At 40.9% G+C, this 17,081-nt stretch overlaps 1 protein-coding gene across 1 annotated transcript in view; it reads left to right on the top strand.

Moving 5' to 3' along the window:
• Window positions 1–17,081, top strand: part of Fhod3 (formin homology 2 domain containing 3) — a 389,221-nt gene that overhangs the window by 277,920 nt on the left and 94,220 nt on the right. Inside the window, exon 14 of the mRNA XM_048806588.1 lies at window positions 7,792–7,801. Within this exon, the coding sequence (XP_048662545.1) occupies window positions 7,792–7,801 (10 nt within the window). The remainder of the gene's footprint in view (window positions 1–7,791; window positions 7,802–17,081) is intronic.

Here is a 17,081-nt window from a genome sequence, read left to right as displayed (position 1 = left end):
TACTATGTAATTAATAAGAAGGTAAGGTGCTATAATTAATCCAGGACCTACCAGAAGAGAAAAATTATAAAGGTACATGGAAGGAATTTAACTTGGCAAGAGTATTAGACCACCAGAAATTCACTGATTATTCCTCCTAGAAGCCAGCAGTTGCACAAGGATGTGTTTACAAGGGAAAGGTAAGACCTGTAATTTTAGAACAATTAAAAGTAGTTACCCTTACATGGCAAGAGTGCTGACTGCTAGGGTTCCAACTCACTCCCTTGGAAGTCATTTAATCCTTGAGGGTAAAATACCAGTTATGCTAACCTTTACCTTAGAGGGTGATTTTGGTGAGCAAGTAAAAATGTCCACATACTGTGTGAAGTCCCCTGGGTACAGAGGGTGATGGCACATAACTTCCAGCAGCTCCTGATTCATTAGGAATTGCAACCCAAATCTAGGTCTGAGTAAATCCAAATTTAAAGCAAGCGGGACTATATTTTACATGCAAGTCCTTTTCTGTGTATTGTGAAGTGTGTTTTGCTCTGTTCTGCTGGTGATTGGTCTGCTCTACAATCTGACAAAAGCACCTGACTTCACAATCCCAGGAAGAAGGGGTATCCAGTGGGATTTGCCTAGCTGCATGTCACCATTAGCCTAAAATGACATATCAGTCCTGTGGTGTCAGATTCTCAGTTGCCACAGCCCAGCATGGCCCTGGGTCTGGTGTTCTCGGGCAAAGTTGAGTCTCAGTAATAAGGAAACCAGCTGATGACACTGAAGGTACCCTTACCTGTCTGTAGCTCTGTCCGTTAGCCCAGGGCACTTTCTGTTAGGATGACTACTTGAAGAGATCACCTTAGAGATGACACTTGTCATATAAGATGCAAGATTTGGGGCCAAAAGAGGAAGATTGAAGTTGGACTCGGGATACTTGATGAGTCTCTCACATCAGCTGAGTTACCAATTCTTTTGGACTAGAACAGGGCTATGTTCACTACTGTGTCCCCTTCAGTACCTGAGGCCTGGCCATTGTAGAACTGGGGTAAGCACTGATTGAAGGATCTAGTGAATTCACCATTCACTGGTTGGGAACGGTTTAGAAGTCCATTATATTAAGAAGCTGTAATGACAGGAGATCTAAGTTGTCCCCAAGCTTATTAAAGGCCTGGGTTTGGGGATGTTCTTCCCAGGTAAAAGGAAGCCCCAGGCTCTACCTACTTCCCAACCCCTGGAGAGCAGGCCAGGTTTTAGCTGGCAGGTCCGGGACCAGATCCTGAAGGATTCTTGTCTGATTTCCTTCCCTGCTTGGACTCCTTGCTGTGCCTTTGCTGGAGTGGTGGTGAAGTTAAACCACGAAGGGTTGGGCTGGGTCCTGGGTGCCTTGAATATACTCTGGGAGGAGGATAGACTTTATCCTGAGATCATGGGAGCTGTTCATGTTTGGAAGTGGGAGAAGAAGCCAACTCTAATTTTTCAGCAGCAGAGACTGAGCCAGCAGGGGAAGCAGAATGAGTGAGGGTCCAGGCTTGTACAAGTGTGTGCATGCTAGAAACGGGGAACTAAGACCTGGTGGAAGAAAAGCAAAGTGGGTGTAGAAATGTTTGGCCTGGGGTATGCAAAGTGTGACGCCAAGGGAGATGTACTGGAGGCTCCAGTGTGGTGAGAGTCCAGTCCTCAGCTTAAAGCAGGGATGGTGATTAAGTCCTCCAGAAGAGTGCACACCCTGAGACCAGGTCACTAGGGAACAGCAATGGCAGGAACAGCTCCTCTTCCCTTTCAAGTTGCACTATTGCTATCTACTGGCTCCTGGTCAGTTAAGTCATTCCTAAGAATTTATTACTTACTTTACATTTGCATGTCTTTTGACCATCACTGTGCGGTTTTAAAAAAATCATGCAATGAGTCATTTGAAATATCATGCCCAGTTTCATTAATACCAGGAAGCTCCTGGCTGCACCACCGCTGCTTTCTCACACCATGCTAGCCTGTACTCTGTGACTGTAAAAGTAAAGAAACGTAAGGGCTGCTCAACTCGCACCATTGTCCAAGCATATTATGTCAGTTGCACTTGTGAAAACAGTTATTTTTGCAGTTTATTTTTTTTCATTTTGACGACTTAATTCTTTAAGTGACTATTTTTACTGAGGTGTAAACTCAGTAGAACTTGTAAGATTTTTTTGTTGTTGAAATGTTTTATACACACATATATTATTGAAACCCAAAGGAAAACTCTCCGGAAAGAGATTGAAATATTAGACAATAGTCACATATATTTTTGCAAAAAGAACCCACACCTACCATCAGCATACCCCTAACTAATGAACATAGCACCAGAATCCTGTAGAGTACTAGAACTTTATAACTCCATTGCCTTAATTTAGAAACAGGCTCAATTTTCTTAAATCCTAGACAATCAGGCTAACTAAACAACCCCTTCAAGCCCTTGGGGCCACTTGGAAATGCAACTGGGCATCATCAGGAGCTTAGAGTTTTCCATTTATTCCAAATGTGTTAATATGTTGGATGCTGATAAAACTTGGAATGATAAATAGACGAGAAAGAAACTGCTGAAGAGAAAAATGCATAAAATTAAGGCAAGGCAGGAGTATTAAAATGAATCCATCTCTAGCCCTCCTCTTACAGCTTTACTTAAAAGTGCTCTTTTAGAAACGGTGTAGCATTAATTTTCATGAAACTGCCAAAACACAACAAAAATCCAGACCTATTCACACAGACCCCTGGGGATATAATATGCAACTGTTTAATGAAAGCAGACTTTATAAATGCTTCAACTTTGAAAATGTACTTTTTAAGCAAAGAAGTTCTAAATATTTCCTTTTTGAAGGACAACACAATTACTGGAATATGTGAACCATTCGTTTCAAATATTCAGATGAACAAATGAGCAATAATTACACCACAAGCGAGTTTGCCACCTTGGGGAAGGCAGAGGGCTTTTCTCATCCGCGCAGTGATATCTCCATCTTGTGGGCATTTTCAGAAATGGCGGCTGGAGGCTTGCTCACTGGTGATGACTTTAAATTTGCCAGGGCCTGCAAGGGAGTGATAATTCCAGGACCTGGGATGATGGTGCATTGAGGCAGTCTGTCCTTGTGCTGGGACTGGGGAGTCTACTAAGAATGAGGTGTGTGCTGAAGTGCTCAATGAGAGGATGGGGGATTTGTGGGCCGAGATTGCAGGGAGACTTCCCTGTGAGCATGTTAGGCTAAAACTTAAAAAATTAGAATGGACCTCAATCATTCATTCTGTTCTTTCCACTTAGGATATCATTGTTTACTATAAACCACCGTTACTGCCTGTTTTACAGATTGATGTCCAGAGCCCTCGAAAGAGGTAGAAAATGGCCTGGCCCATATAGCGCCACAACAGTTTTTCCGTTGTTCCCAGATTATAAGCCCCGTAATGACATTCCTCTGGGGAGTAACAATGGATAAGAAGGGGCAAATAAAGGATGTGACATTTTGTGCTGAGTGTATATACTGTGGTCGGAACACCTAACATGAGGTGTGCTCTACTAACAAATTTAAGTACAGTATCTTGTTAACTACAGGCACTGTGTTATGCAACAGATCACTTACTTTCTCATTGTATATAACCAACTGTATACCCACTGAACAAGTGATTCCCCACATCCCCCTTTTTACATCCCCTGGAAACCACCATTCTATTGTCTGTTTTTGACATTTTAGATGCCTCCTATGAGAGGAATCATGCAGTATTTATCCTTCTGTGACTGGTTCACTACAATTTTAAACTTTATTGTTTTATGAGTTTTACATATATAAGAATAAAATTAGAAAGATGTGAAGGGAAGTAACGTGCAAGGGGAACTCCTTATCCTTGCAGAAGCAAGAGTTCCTAGAAACTTCTCATGTCTACTTCCAGGGTCATGTTTATAGAAGCTTGTAAATGTTTAATAGTTTTACTCAAATAATCACTACACAAACTATTCTGCATCTTCTTTTTTTTTTTTTCATAAAAATCCTGTCTTGATTCTCCTTCCATAGCAGTACTTGCAGCTGTTGCATTTGTTCAATTTTAATGGCCATGGTGTGCTTCTTTACCTGCATGCTATTCTAAATACCTAGACTGGTCCATGATGCTGGGCCCCAGCCTTTTGCTGCTATGAATGATGTTGCCTTGTAATACTTACCCATGTGTCATTTTGTACAGGTGTGGTTATGGATTCTGTAAATCAAAATGATTACACATTTTTAAATTTTGACCTTTTTTTTTTTTTTTTTTGCCAAATTGGTTTTTGCAAAGATCATACCAATTTTGATTCTGTCATGCATGAGAGAACTTATTTCCTGACACCTTTGCAAAGAGGTATTAAACTTTAAGTTTTTGTGTGGTAGTAATGAAAAGTTGTATGTCATTAAAATTTTAATTAGCATTTCTATCCTGACTGTGATTGAACATGCTTTCAGGATGCTTTTATATTTCCTACTTTGGGTTCATAGTTGAGGTTTTTTTTTCCCTTATTGAATTGTAACAATTTATAACATGGGAAAGGAGTAGCAATTGTTTGCATCAGCCATTGGTGTTTATATTTGTGGAGTTCTTAATATAGAGAAAAATGTCAGTTTTCCAAATCTGTTAATTTTTCCTATCTTTCAGGTTTTGTGTTCTGACTGAAGAAAGCCTTTAATCCCGTGGTTTCTAGTAGCACTTCTAGAGCTCTGCTTTTCACATCTGAATATTTTTCTACTTGGAAATTATTTAGCAAACCAAATTATTTTGGTGTGAGGAAGGGGCCCAACTTCCACATCTTCACTCATTCTAATACCTTTTATTGAGTAGCCCACCCTTTCCGTACTGATTAGTCATATACCAGCAGGAATGCAGCCTGTTTATGTGTCTGAGTGTTCCATCTGTTCCCTTAAGAACATCGTCTGTCTCTTCCATTGTGTGTCTTCCCTGATCAACCATCCTGGACTAACAGGAACTACTACCCTTCCTCTCAGGGTTTACCATTTCCTTGGTAGTCATTGCAGCATGGCTGTATCATACTATCTTGAAACAGGCCTGTCGTCGTTCTTGTTGTCCACTGTTTTGAAGTTTTGTACAGTGATTGCCGGTTCTGGGATAAAGAGCACATATTGGGATGCTGGGACCCAGCAGTGGGAGCCTGCTGTGCTAAGCAGTAGCGTCTCCTACCAGCTCAGGCTTCCTTTTATTGGAATCTTCCTTATGACCCACTTGGATACCTGCCTCCATCACTTGGGTGATGATTCCTCTCTAAAATGTTTCCTCCCTGCTCTTCTGGAGTTTACCTGCTGAACTGCCTTTGATAATTGCTCCACATGGAACTCGCTGCTCCTTGTGTCTTCCTCTCCTAATGGCCGCCTCCCAGTGGACCATTTGTTCTGTGTGGACCTGGATGCTGCATCTTTCCCTTGCTGTCTGCTTTGGCTTTGGTGATTTCTGGTTCTGACCTTGCTATATCTCTATGCACCTTAATGTGGTCCTGAAAGTCTAGTTTTTGGAGTACTGTGCTCTTGGCAAATATGTGGTCTGTGTGCTTTTCTGGATCCCAAATACTTGAGGGCTGCGTTTCATCACTTGATCTGTCCATTTGTTTTAAGAAATTGTTCCGATGGAGTTGAAAGTCCCACTGTCCAAAGGAACACATTTAAAATTTTTAATTTGATCACAGTAGATTTAAAAAACAAACTAAATATCACTGAAATTTGAAGAAATCCCCACAATAACACACAAATCGGGATAAGAGAGATGACCTTTCTACACCATGGCAGTAGGAAAGAAAAGGTACCAGCACAGCCCGACTCCCTGCCATTCAAACAAAGAAGCCGTGTGCGCCCTGTTCAGTGCAGCTGCAGGCTTCCCACTTGCCTGCTGCTGGCTCCTGATAGCAATCTTGTTACAAACAATAAAAGTCCCTGTAAGGCAAAATGTGGTCCTAATTAATTGATGGTGTTACATCCAAAGTGCACAAGAGGAGGAATGAAGGTCCCCCATTGTCTGAGAAAGTTTACGTAAGGTCTGGCTCCTGCTGGCAGCTTCCCGTTGTGACTCTGGGCACTGGAGGACCTGGGCTTTGAGTCAGCTCCCTGCCCTGCCTAAGGACTCTGGGTCCTCAACAGATGCGAGAGATTCTTTGTCCCACATCTGTTAGGGTTCTGACACCTTCTCATCATTTCTACCAGCCTAGATTTAGTTCAAGATCTATGTCATGCCTGGACTATACATTTGTGGTGATGCGTGTGTCAGGTCCTTACTGAACTACAGATCTGAGCCGGTGACTTTTCCTGCTTAGAAACTGATAAAGGTCATATGTAGGAGTTCTTGTGTGGCCCCTGCATGCACCATTCAGCTTCACTAGTGTGCCCTAACTGTATGCAAACCCCACACACATTCTCCCACGCCATGGACATACCAGCCTGGCCTGAGTTCCCTCCTTTATATTTGCTGTCTGTCTATCCTCTTTCCTTCCTTCGTTTGGTTCCTCTTCGTCCTCCCAAGACCCAAATAGATGACATCTGTTCTGAGTAACTGATTGCCCAGACAGAGTTATCGTACACTTTGATTCATACACCTCAGTTCTGGCTCAGTCCTTGGAGTCATTCTGTTTATATGCATGTTTCTAAATTGAGTCTCACCCTTTGGCCTGTGATGGTACCTGGGTCCTACAAAGTCACTGAATGCAATGGTTTGCCTTTCTGACCTTGCCATATTAAAAGATTCAGAGAAGATGTTAAGAGAAGCAGGTATGTGCCCTGAGGAATCCAGTGTTCACATGGATTTGAAAGATAGAGGTCTTTGTGTTTGCAGGGGGTATATTGCGCTGTTCTGGTATTCTCAGTCTTCTGCCTTTAGGGCTTCTTCACTCTTGTACAGCACCCATTTCTGTATTTTCGTGTCTCTCCTGTTGAGGCTAGGAGACACTTTAGAAGCAACTGTTCCCTCACATCTTCAGGGTCCCTCACAGCCAGCTCCTCTGCTGCTTTGTTAAATAACAAATGCACGGGCAGTTTTTAACCTTCCTGAATTGTTTTTTTTTTCCCCCCTTTGGAAAGTGGGATTTTTTTGAAAAATTTCTCTCCTCCTCTGCAGGAAGTGTGTGCATAGCAGCCTTAAGGACTGATAGTGTAATTCCTTTTGCAAATGAGAATATCTTGCTCAATAGTTGCAAATCAGATGAGGTCTGTAGCAAGGAGGGTAAATATCCCCCAATGAAAACCCTACAAGGTGAAGTGTCACTACCTCCTCCCCACAGATGTAGACAAAGCTAGTCAGTGCTATAAACAGAGTCCTATGTGCCACCACCACTTTCTATGTCCCCTCTCAGTGTGATGGGTTTCCAGCTGCCACTGGCTACAGTGGTTTTGCATTGTTGTACAAAGATCACAGAGCAAAAGGCAGTGTGTGTGTATTGAGATTTCCACTGAAGAAGATGTCCTCCCAGGTCTTTGATATTTGTTCCCTGATCCCATTTCCCCACTCCTCCTCTCAAAGCCCAGCAATGAGGATTCATTAAGCTTTACTGTTTTAATGGAAGGAGACTGTTTCTGGGTTGATTTTTGGAAATCTTGTACATAGGATGCACAAGACCTGTACACTCATGAATTTCATTCAGAAAATATTTATTGCTACCCCTAATGTTCCCTGTGCTTGGCATGGTAACCCAACACAGATTGAATCAGACCCAGTCCCTCACTGCATAGGGTTTACACATCAGTGGCAAAAACAGATGATAAGCAAACTGTCAGCAAATGGAGTTTCCGTTGTCATAAAAACTGAAGAAAATGAATCTTCCTAAAGAGCTAGAAAGGCCAGTGGGGGCCTGGCACAGGCGCTTCACTCTCAAGAGACACCCTGGCAAAGGGTCTTGGAAACTGAGTCACCATAAGATTAAATGGCGGTTTGACCTGAGACCTACCTGTTGGGGATCAGGGAGACGGGAGGTCCAGAGGGAGAGAAAGAAATGGAGTGAGCCCACATCTTTCTTTAAAATGCAATCCTGAAAAACTGTATGAGCTGAGACTAGAGTAAGTTCAGGGGTTAGAGTTCAAACTGATGGATGTCAGTCCAGGCCAGCAAGACCTGGAAGCCATGGAGCTAGTGGCAATCGGTGCTTCTGGAAGCTGCCAAGAGAATGATTGAGTTGCATAAGCCAAGCAGGGGTGGACCTGGGCCTGGAGCTGGGAGGAGAAAACTGGCCTCCTTGCTGCCAGAGGACTTGCTCAGTCTTGGACAGAAGGATGGAAATTAAAAGGGAATGAGGGAATGGGCAAGAACTGCCGAATGCCAAGGTCAGGGCCTACAGCAGAGGCCAGAAGACGGGCTGAAGCGTGACGACAACCAAGGCCTGGAGGACTGGCGGCGTGCTCTGCTCATGAGCCAGCACAGTAACCTGAGACCCCTCATGGGACCAACCTCCTCAGCGCACTGCATGCACCCTGCCATTCCCTCCCACATCCAGGAAGCTCAGATCTGCACTCAGGCATGAGTGCAACCAGCTGGAGAAGAGAAAGCAGGAGTGAGACTTCAATTCACATCCCTGTCTTGGACGGTGGGCATAGTCAGGATTGTAGCACTGAAGATAGGCAGTAGTTACGTGTTTCTTGGAGTTACCTCTGGGGTTCACTCATCTCATTATTTTTCGGATGCAGCTCCAAAGATGTGAAAGATCCTTGTGTTTCCTTGTTTTAGGGTGCTGTAGTTGGGATGTTGAATGTTTCTCAAAGGCCCATGTGTTAAAGGCTTGGTCCCCAATAACAGTATTGGTGGAAACTTTACAAGGGAAGTGTACAAATTGCCCTCAACAGGGATGTGAAACCCTGACACTTTCCTCTCTCTGCTTCCTGGCCATAAGGCAAGTGGTTTTGCTCTGCTGTGATACGCTACCTTGCCACAGACCCAAGAGCAATGGGGCAACTGTTCATGGATGGGAACTTCCCAAGACTGAAAAATAAACCCTTTATAAGTTAGTCATCTCGGGCATTTCATCATGAGGGAAAGGTGACTAACACAGGGTAGGTGAATGACTTTTACAACTAAGCATAACCCAGTTACCTCTCGTCCTGTCATGTTTAGATCAAGGTGATGCTCGATTTCACAGTTAGGTTGTGAAACCATGTCACTATTCAACATCATTTCATTCCCATTTTATGATGACTTTTTGACCTTTAAGCTTTCATATTAAATTTTCTGCTTGAGAATTGATAATTTCAAATACCAGACACTTTGTGAACTTAGTTTGACGTTGGTTAATATTTTACCAGACATTGTTTCTAAGATAGATAATGTTAAATGTTTCAGCATTTGGCTCTTCTACTGGTAAGAGCTTATGTAACTCAACAAACAATATTTTAAAGCAGTTTTTTGCAATAAAATTATCATGAAAAACTATTTAAATTTGGGCCAGTGTATTACCACAATCAAGGTAATGCCCATATCCATCACCCCCAAGAATCTTCTCGTGCCTCTTTGTGGTTCCTGCTGTCCTTCACTATCCCTGAGTAACTGCTGATGGGTTTTCTGTCAAATTTTCATTTGTGTTTTCTATTAATGTAATAATGAACTCTTTAGGGTGGGTCGACTTAATTAGCTAAATTTTTGAGATTGATTTATTTTACTTTGTTTCAATAGTTCATCTTTTTAGTGCTGAGTAGTAGTCATTATATGAACAAACCACAATTTCTTTGCTTACCTGTTGGTAGGTACTTGGGTTGTTTCAGATTTTTTTTTTTACTATGTTTTTTAAATAAGTTATTCCTTTGTATATGTGTACTGGGGATCAAACCCAGGGCCTTGTGCATGCCAGGCAGACACTCTACCACTGAGCCACATCCCCAGCCCCTAGTATGAACATCTTATATACAAAAATCTTTGAACTTTCATGTGTCTTCATTTTTCTTATATAAATGCTTAGCAATGGAATGGTTGTGTCATACATGGGGGTTGCATGTTTAGCTTTTTAAGAAATTGCCAGACTGTCTTCCAGAGTGACACTATACATATGAATCCATATTAGATCATCTATCTCTTCAGTGAGCTTTGGTGTTTTTTTGTTTTGTTTTGTTTTTGTCTTTCAAGGAATTTTTCTATTTCATGTAAGATGTCAGATTTATTGATATACATTTGTTCAGGGTAGTCCCTTAATGTTTCAGAATTTATAGAAACTGTAGAAGTGTCATTTCTCACTCTTAATATTGGTAATAGGTGTCTTTTTCCTGATCATTCTGGCCAGAGGCTTATCAATTTTACTGATCCTGAAGAATCATTTTTAAATTTCATTTGATTCTCTATTTTCTATTTTATTGACTTATATTCTTATTTCCTTTCTTACTTTGGGTGAAACTTATCCCATATTTTTCTATCTTGGGAAAGAAGGTCATTGATTTGAGGCTGGGTTTTTTTTTTTTTTTGGTTCTGGTTTTGTTTGGGTTTTTTTTTTTTTTGGTGTGTGTGTGTGTAGGCATTAGTATTATAAATTTTTATGTAAGTATTGCTTAAACTGCATCCTCTAATTTTTTGTTTTCACTTTGTTCAAAAATATTTCTCAGATTTTCCTTTACTTTGTATATTATTTTGAAGTGTTTATTTGGGTCCCAGGGATTGAACTCGGGCACTCGAACACTGAGCCACATCCCCAGCCCTATTTTGCATCTTATTTAGAGATAAGGTCTCACTGAGTTGCTAAGCACCTTGCTTTTGCTGAAGCTAGCTTTGAACTCGTGGTCCTCCTGCCTTAGCTTATAAATACTTGTGGATTTCCAAATTATGTTACTGATTGCTAGTTTAATAAAATTGTATCAAAGAGCATACTGTGTATGGCTTGAATTCTTTACATTTATTGATGTATCATGCCAGATTTATCATGGCAAATATCCTGTGTGCACTTGAAAGAACATGTACCTGATGAGGTTAGGTGGAATGTTCTGTAAATGTCAATCTGTTTGCTAATATTGTTGCAATATTCTATGTCCTTAGTGATTGTGTGTGTACACATTCTATCAATTACTGAGAAGATAGGAAGAAATATTATAATTTTGGATTTGCTTATTTCTTGCAGTTCCATTGGTTTTCCCTCATGTATTTTGGAGTTCTTTTATTAGATGTATAAATGTTTATAATTCTTATGCCCTCCAGGTGACTGACCCTTTATCATTTGAAATTACTTTATCCCTGAAAACATGTTTAATTCTTTCATATATTTTACATCCTTTTGTTTGAATATAAATTAGATTTTAAGTACATTTTGCAAGCAACCTTGTTGGATTAAAAAAAAAAAAAACTGATCCCTGTCCTTTCATTAGGATGTTTGGGTCAGTTATTTTTTAATGTAATTATTGATTTAGTTGAATGTAAATCCATGTACTCTGTATTTTTTCCATGTCTTCTTTTTATCTTTTTCTGTCTTTTGAATTGTGTATTCATATTTTTTTGTCCCTTGTTGTCCATTCTGCAGTACCTCGTGCTATTTTGTGGTTGCTTTGGTGTAAGTAGTGTTCATTTCAACTTACTGTAGTCTACCTTTAAGTAGACTATATTCATGCACAGTACAACAAGTCCTGCAATAGTAGACTTGTGTGTCTTCTCCTAAGGCCATTATTGTGTTTTACTTTTAAATGTGTATTGAACCTCATGATACATTGTTGTTAATGTTCGTTCTACACAGTATATTATCTTTTAAATATGCTTATATAATAATAAGGCTTTATGGAGCTGGGGTTGTAGCTCAGCAGTAGAGCGCTCGCCTAGCACGTGCAAGACCCTAGGTTCGTTCCTCTGTACCATTAAAAATAAATAAAATAAAGGTATACTAAAAAAATAAGGCTTTATATCTATTCATGTCCTTTTCTGATTATCTTTATTCCTTTGCGCAGATCAACATAGCCAGGTGGTACCATTTACCTTCTGTCAACATTTTTGTTTTGTAGGGCAGAGCTAGATGATGAATTTTGTTTCTGTATTTGTGCCTGAAAAAAACTCTTCCCTGCAACTTTTTGAAAGATAGCTTCTGGTGGATAAAGAATTACAGGTCCATAGGGTTCCCTTCCTTCCTTGATGTTGCTGTTTTCTTCTACTGTATATTGCTTCTGACAATGTCTTCAGCCCCTTCACTTTTGTACCTCTGTGTGTAGTGTATCTTTTTTTCTTCTGGCTTCTCTTAAGACTTCCTCTTTATTATAGGTTTTTAGCAATTTGGTTGATATGTCTTGGTGTAGTTTTCTCTGTGTTTCTTGTGCTTGAGACTTATTGAAATTCTTGAATCTGTGGGTTTACAGTTGGATTTTTCAGTACTTATTTCTTAAACTTTTTTTCCACTTCTTTTATAACTTTAATTACATGTGTACTAGGAAACGTGAAATTTTCCTGGTTTATTGACACTCTGTTGATTTTTTTTCTTTATTTCTGTTTCATTTTGAATAGTTATATGGCCATGTAACTAATCATTTTTTTTCTGCAGTGACAATCTTTCAACTGGGTTCTTTTTTATAACTTATGGAGTAACATGCTAAATCTTTAGCTTCTTGACTGTGGGCTATAGTTACAGTAACTGTTTTCAGGTTCTATCAACCAATTCTGTTCTCTGTCATTTCTGGATTAGTTTCAAATGATTTATTTTCCCCCTCATTATGGCTTGTGTAATTAAACTTTGTATAGTCATTTCTTTATTGGATACCACATCTTAACAAATTTTATCTTGTTGGGTGCTACAAATATTCTTGAGCTTGGTTTGATGTAATTAATTCAGAAACAGTTTGATCCTTCTGGGTCTTCCATTCTTAGCTTTGTTAGATTGAACCAGAGCTTCATTTAGTCCAACATTTTTCTACTTCTGAAGGAAGACACTTGTTAGAACTTGAACCATTGCCCCCTAGATTACCAGGTTTTTCCCTCTGATGGGAACAGCCCTGCTCTCTGTAATCTCCAGACACTGTTTGCTCTAATTCTTTTGAGTCTTTCTCTTCTTGGCCTCAGGTAATTTCTTCACACATGTGCTGATCAGTCCTCAACTGAATAGTTGATTGAAACTGCAGATGCACTGAAGTCTGTCTCTGTCACCCCTTTCTGGTACATTGCCCTGCCAACTTGGCCACCTTGGCATCTCCATACTCCAGCTGCATCTCCTCTACTCAGACTTCCCGACTTCCCTTCCTGTCACAGCCTGAAAACTTTCTCCAAGCAGTACATGAGGGCAATACCGGGAAATCACCTCTGTTGCTTCTCTTCTCTCAGTTGTCATGACTTGCACCATATGATGTCCAGTCTTTGGTGTGCCATTGTTCTGTACATTTTGTCTGGTTTTCAGTTATTTCAGGTGCAGGCAGATCTGGCTCTTGTTACTCCATGTTTCCTGAAAGTAGAAATCCCAAAGCCCAAAGCTAGCTTTTCTTTTTTTTTTTTTAAACCACCAAAATAGACCTCGAATTATATGTAGAAAATATATTGTGTTCAGTGTGCCAAGATTTATTTTATGGTAACTTGTATTGGTAAAGCTAATTTCTCTAAAGAGAGAAAAGGAAAAAGCATGGACATAATGGGATTGCGGTCTGTACATCTATCCACTTTCTGGAATCACTGATATAATTGAAATTGAATTGGTGTGCATTGACACTCAGCTTGAGATATAACAGGATAAGTGTGGGGGGAGGGAGGATGAGGAGATGAGGACCATGCTCTGAGTTTACAGCCTCATTAAAAATGGTGTTCATTCACCAGACAGTTAAAGATCAAGCCAATCATTTGTAATGATGTGCCACGTGGATACAACTAAGGGTTCGGGGAAATAACATGTCCTCTGTGATCATTAAGGGAGGTATCTTGAAGAACTTGGGGAAGATAAAAGGGGAGAGTGTTTCAGGAAGCAACAGGCTGGTAAACAAAGAAGCCCGGCCTGTTTGGGAAGCAAGGTAAATAGCTTGAGTAGCTGGGGGACATGAGATGAGTTTAGTTGATCGGTTAGATTGCAAGATGACTTTAATTGTGCCTACATTCAGATTTTTTTGAAAGTCAACAAAAATGTACCAGCTTCTTCTGACAGAAAATATTCTAAAAACCCATCCTGTTTCTTACTATGTAAGAAAACATTAAAACGACAACCGTGGCTTAAAACAACAAGGATTCACCAAGTGATTCTGCTTATTTTCTGTTTTGGCCAGGCTCACCTTGAGTGGACTCAGCTGGGTGTGTTTAGGGGTTAGCAGCCAGATGTTGGCCTTCCTGGTTATCTGTATCCAATGATTGGCCCACTACCATTGGTGCTGACAGGGTTGCTGGGCAGTGGGCTTATCATCCAGTTGCCTGGTCCCAGCTTATTTATGCGGTGGCACTTGCTGGGCTCTCATGGGCAACATGGGAATAACCTTTGGTGGGCAAATGGTTCAAGCCTCTGCTTTTATCATGTCTCTGATTGATACATTGGCCAAAGCAAGTTCCACATTCAGCCCAGATTCATTTTTTCCCCTCCCATATATTTTTATATGTTGCTGAGGATCGAACCCAAAACCTCACATATGCTAGGCAAGCGCCCTACCACTGAGTCATAACCCCAGCCCAAAAGACTGTTTTTTGAAAGAACCTGCCACAGCATTTTGTCTGTTTGGTACACCCATTAAAAATTGTGTAATAAATGAAGAGGATCAGCCTGCTGAGTGTTGAATTTAAAGTTATCACTGCTCAAAAAGTAATTTACAGACTAGCTGGCAAACTTAAAATTATGTTTTGCATGGTTCTCAAGTGTTTATTTCACTAATATATTTTCGTCTCTCCCATTTGCCTTAGCTTTATCTTTATAAAGACTTCTCATTTTTGTTTAGTCTATTTGCAGATTATTAGGTCAACAAATGCCGACCCATCATCTAAAAAGACTGTTTACAACAACAACAAAAAATTTCCCCCTCCACTTTTGATCAAGTTATCTCTGTCAGTTGTGTTCGCACAGTTTGGGCAGTGGGTTCGCTCTGTGAAGAGCCAAGAGACGTTCCAAACAACTCAAGGTCTGGATCGGACTGGTTGGGTGTCTTGAGTTGTTTGGGCAGGTCACTTTGCCACTGGAAAGGCAGGGAAATCTTAGGAAAAGGAAAAGTTATTGTTTATATGAAATTCCCTTGTGCTATAGAACACATGTAACTTTATAAATCTAAGAAATCATTCTGCTTATCACATATATAATTTTGGTTCTTCCTGGAACCAGTCCTTTTGCTACTCAAGTTAGCATAATGGAGATAATGCTGAACTCATGAAAAAAACAACGTAAGTCTTTGGACTTTCCCTCTTCCCCTCAAAAAATGGGGGATGGTATAGGAAAGAGACTAAGCTAAGGTAAATGCTCCTAAATGCTAATTACCATGTGATAGGCTTTTGGGCAATAATGAACACTCCCAGAAAGCACAAAAATTGAAGCAAAGTTGGAGTTCCAGAAAGCCCTGTCATGTGGTCAGGAGAAGGAGAATACAAATAACATTAACTGAGGGGAGTTCCTCAGTGCTGCTGTGAGCCTTCATGTGAAGACAACCATGTCATGTAAGCACGTACCCCTGATGGTGAATTCTGGGTTAAGATATCACATGAACTCTGGTGCAGAGAGAAGGCAGCTTTGATAATACTCACTGATTTTGGATTTGGCTCTGTCAGTACAATTTTATCTAAAAATTTAAACCTAAAATTTACTGTTACTTGCAGGGCTATTTCATGCTGGTATAATTTTTTGTATTCTCTTTCTCTTGTATTAGTAGTTAAGCTCCTTTGAGCTTGGGGTACTCCCAGAGATGGGAAGCTAGGTAACAACTCCCAGGACTATCGGCACCATGAGTTATCGGACATGGTAAAGACCTCTTGTGTATCCAGGGAAGGTTGAAGGGCCAGACATACACCATCTTTCATGGCCATCTTCTGCACCAAAGATCAGAGCCATCAGGTGTCCCTGGCAGATTTCTTAGCTTTGTGGTCTGTTGTTGTTTAACATGTCTTCGTCCCTTCCCATGTGGTTCTCTCCTGAGTCTGTCCCTTTGCTTACTGTTTCCACCACCTCTGTCTCTTACATTCTGTGTCAATTTTTATGCTCAAAAGACTTGGGTTTGTTTTCCATAGTTTGGCCTCTTAATTGGGTCTCATACTGGGCCACTAAGAGCCTCCTACCTGCAGATCTATGACTTCTGTTTCTCCCCAGCTGTCAGTTCAGAGTCTGAGTGTGGATCTGCAATTAGCTCAGCCTTCTGCACTGGAAGCCTCTGGTGACACTGCACAGCCTGCCTTTGGATGGCTGCTTCAAGGCAGGAACCTACTCTGCTTTCACTCAGCTGGTGCCAGGGGACAGGGCCTTGTGCAAGCAGCTCCTTCTCCATAGATCATCGTCATGTGTTTTCCTATAGAGAATGGGCTAGGGGTTGGAGGCAGCACTGAGACTCGGACCTACAAGTTGTTTTCAATTCATACTTCTTACTCAATAGTTAATCGATTCTTCAGGCAGTATGGTTCTTCCATGTGCCAGGCCAGAGAGATGAGCCACAAAATAGGATCTGATTCCAAAACCTAAGCTGTCAATAGAAAATGTAAGAACATATGGGGGGCAATGATAAAGACAAAATTTAAGGTGGTGATCATCTCTAGGGAAGAAATGAAAAAAAGTAATTATGCTGATAGTGTACTGTGACAGGTGCTGTGCCCATGGTACTCTCCATACAAGAGGTATACGAGAAGGGATGCTGGTCAATGTGGACTCTGGCCTTATAGGCCAGTTTAAAAGCCCCACTCTTCTACATCCTCAATGTAACTTCTTTGTGCCTCAGTCTCCTCATTTTCTAAAGGGGACAATGAGAAAACTTGGTATAAGAGGTTGTATGGATTAAAACAGCTGGTTCTATCTGCATAAATGGGAGCTGCTACTACCAGTCATTTTCTACTCGATCAAAGGCCCTGTTCCAAATGTTCCGGTGAGGGAGGCTTTAGCCAAATGAAGGCTGAGGGCCAATTCTGGGATTAAATATTGCAGCTTCTGTTGCTCAGAGTATATCATCCAGTCTCTGGCAAACTCTCCCCCTCTGGCCTCTTGCCACCTGCTTTCCTATGGCTTCACTTGGTCACAGCTGCCTTGGATGTAA

Source organism: Marmota marmota, unplaced genomic scaffold (assembly GCF_001458135.2).
Source record: "Marmota marmota marmota unplaced genomic scaffold, marMar, whole genome shotgun sequence".
Lineage (NCBI taxonomy): Eukaryota > Metazoa > Chordata > Mammalia > Rodentia > Sciuridae > Marmota > Marmota marmota.
Note: the sequence above shows the minus strand (reverse complement) of the source record. Positions and strands in the feature narration are given on the sequence as shown.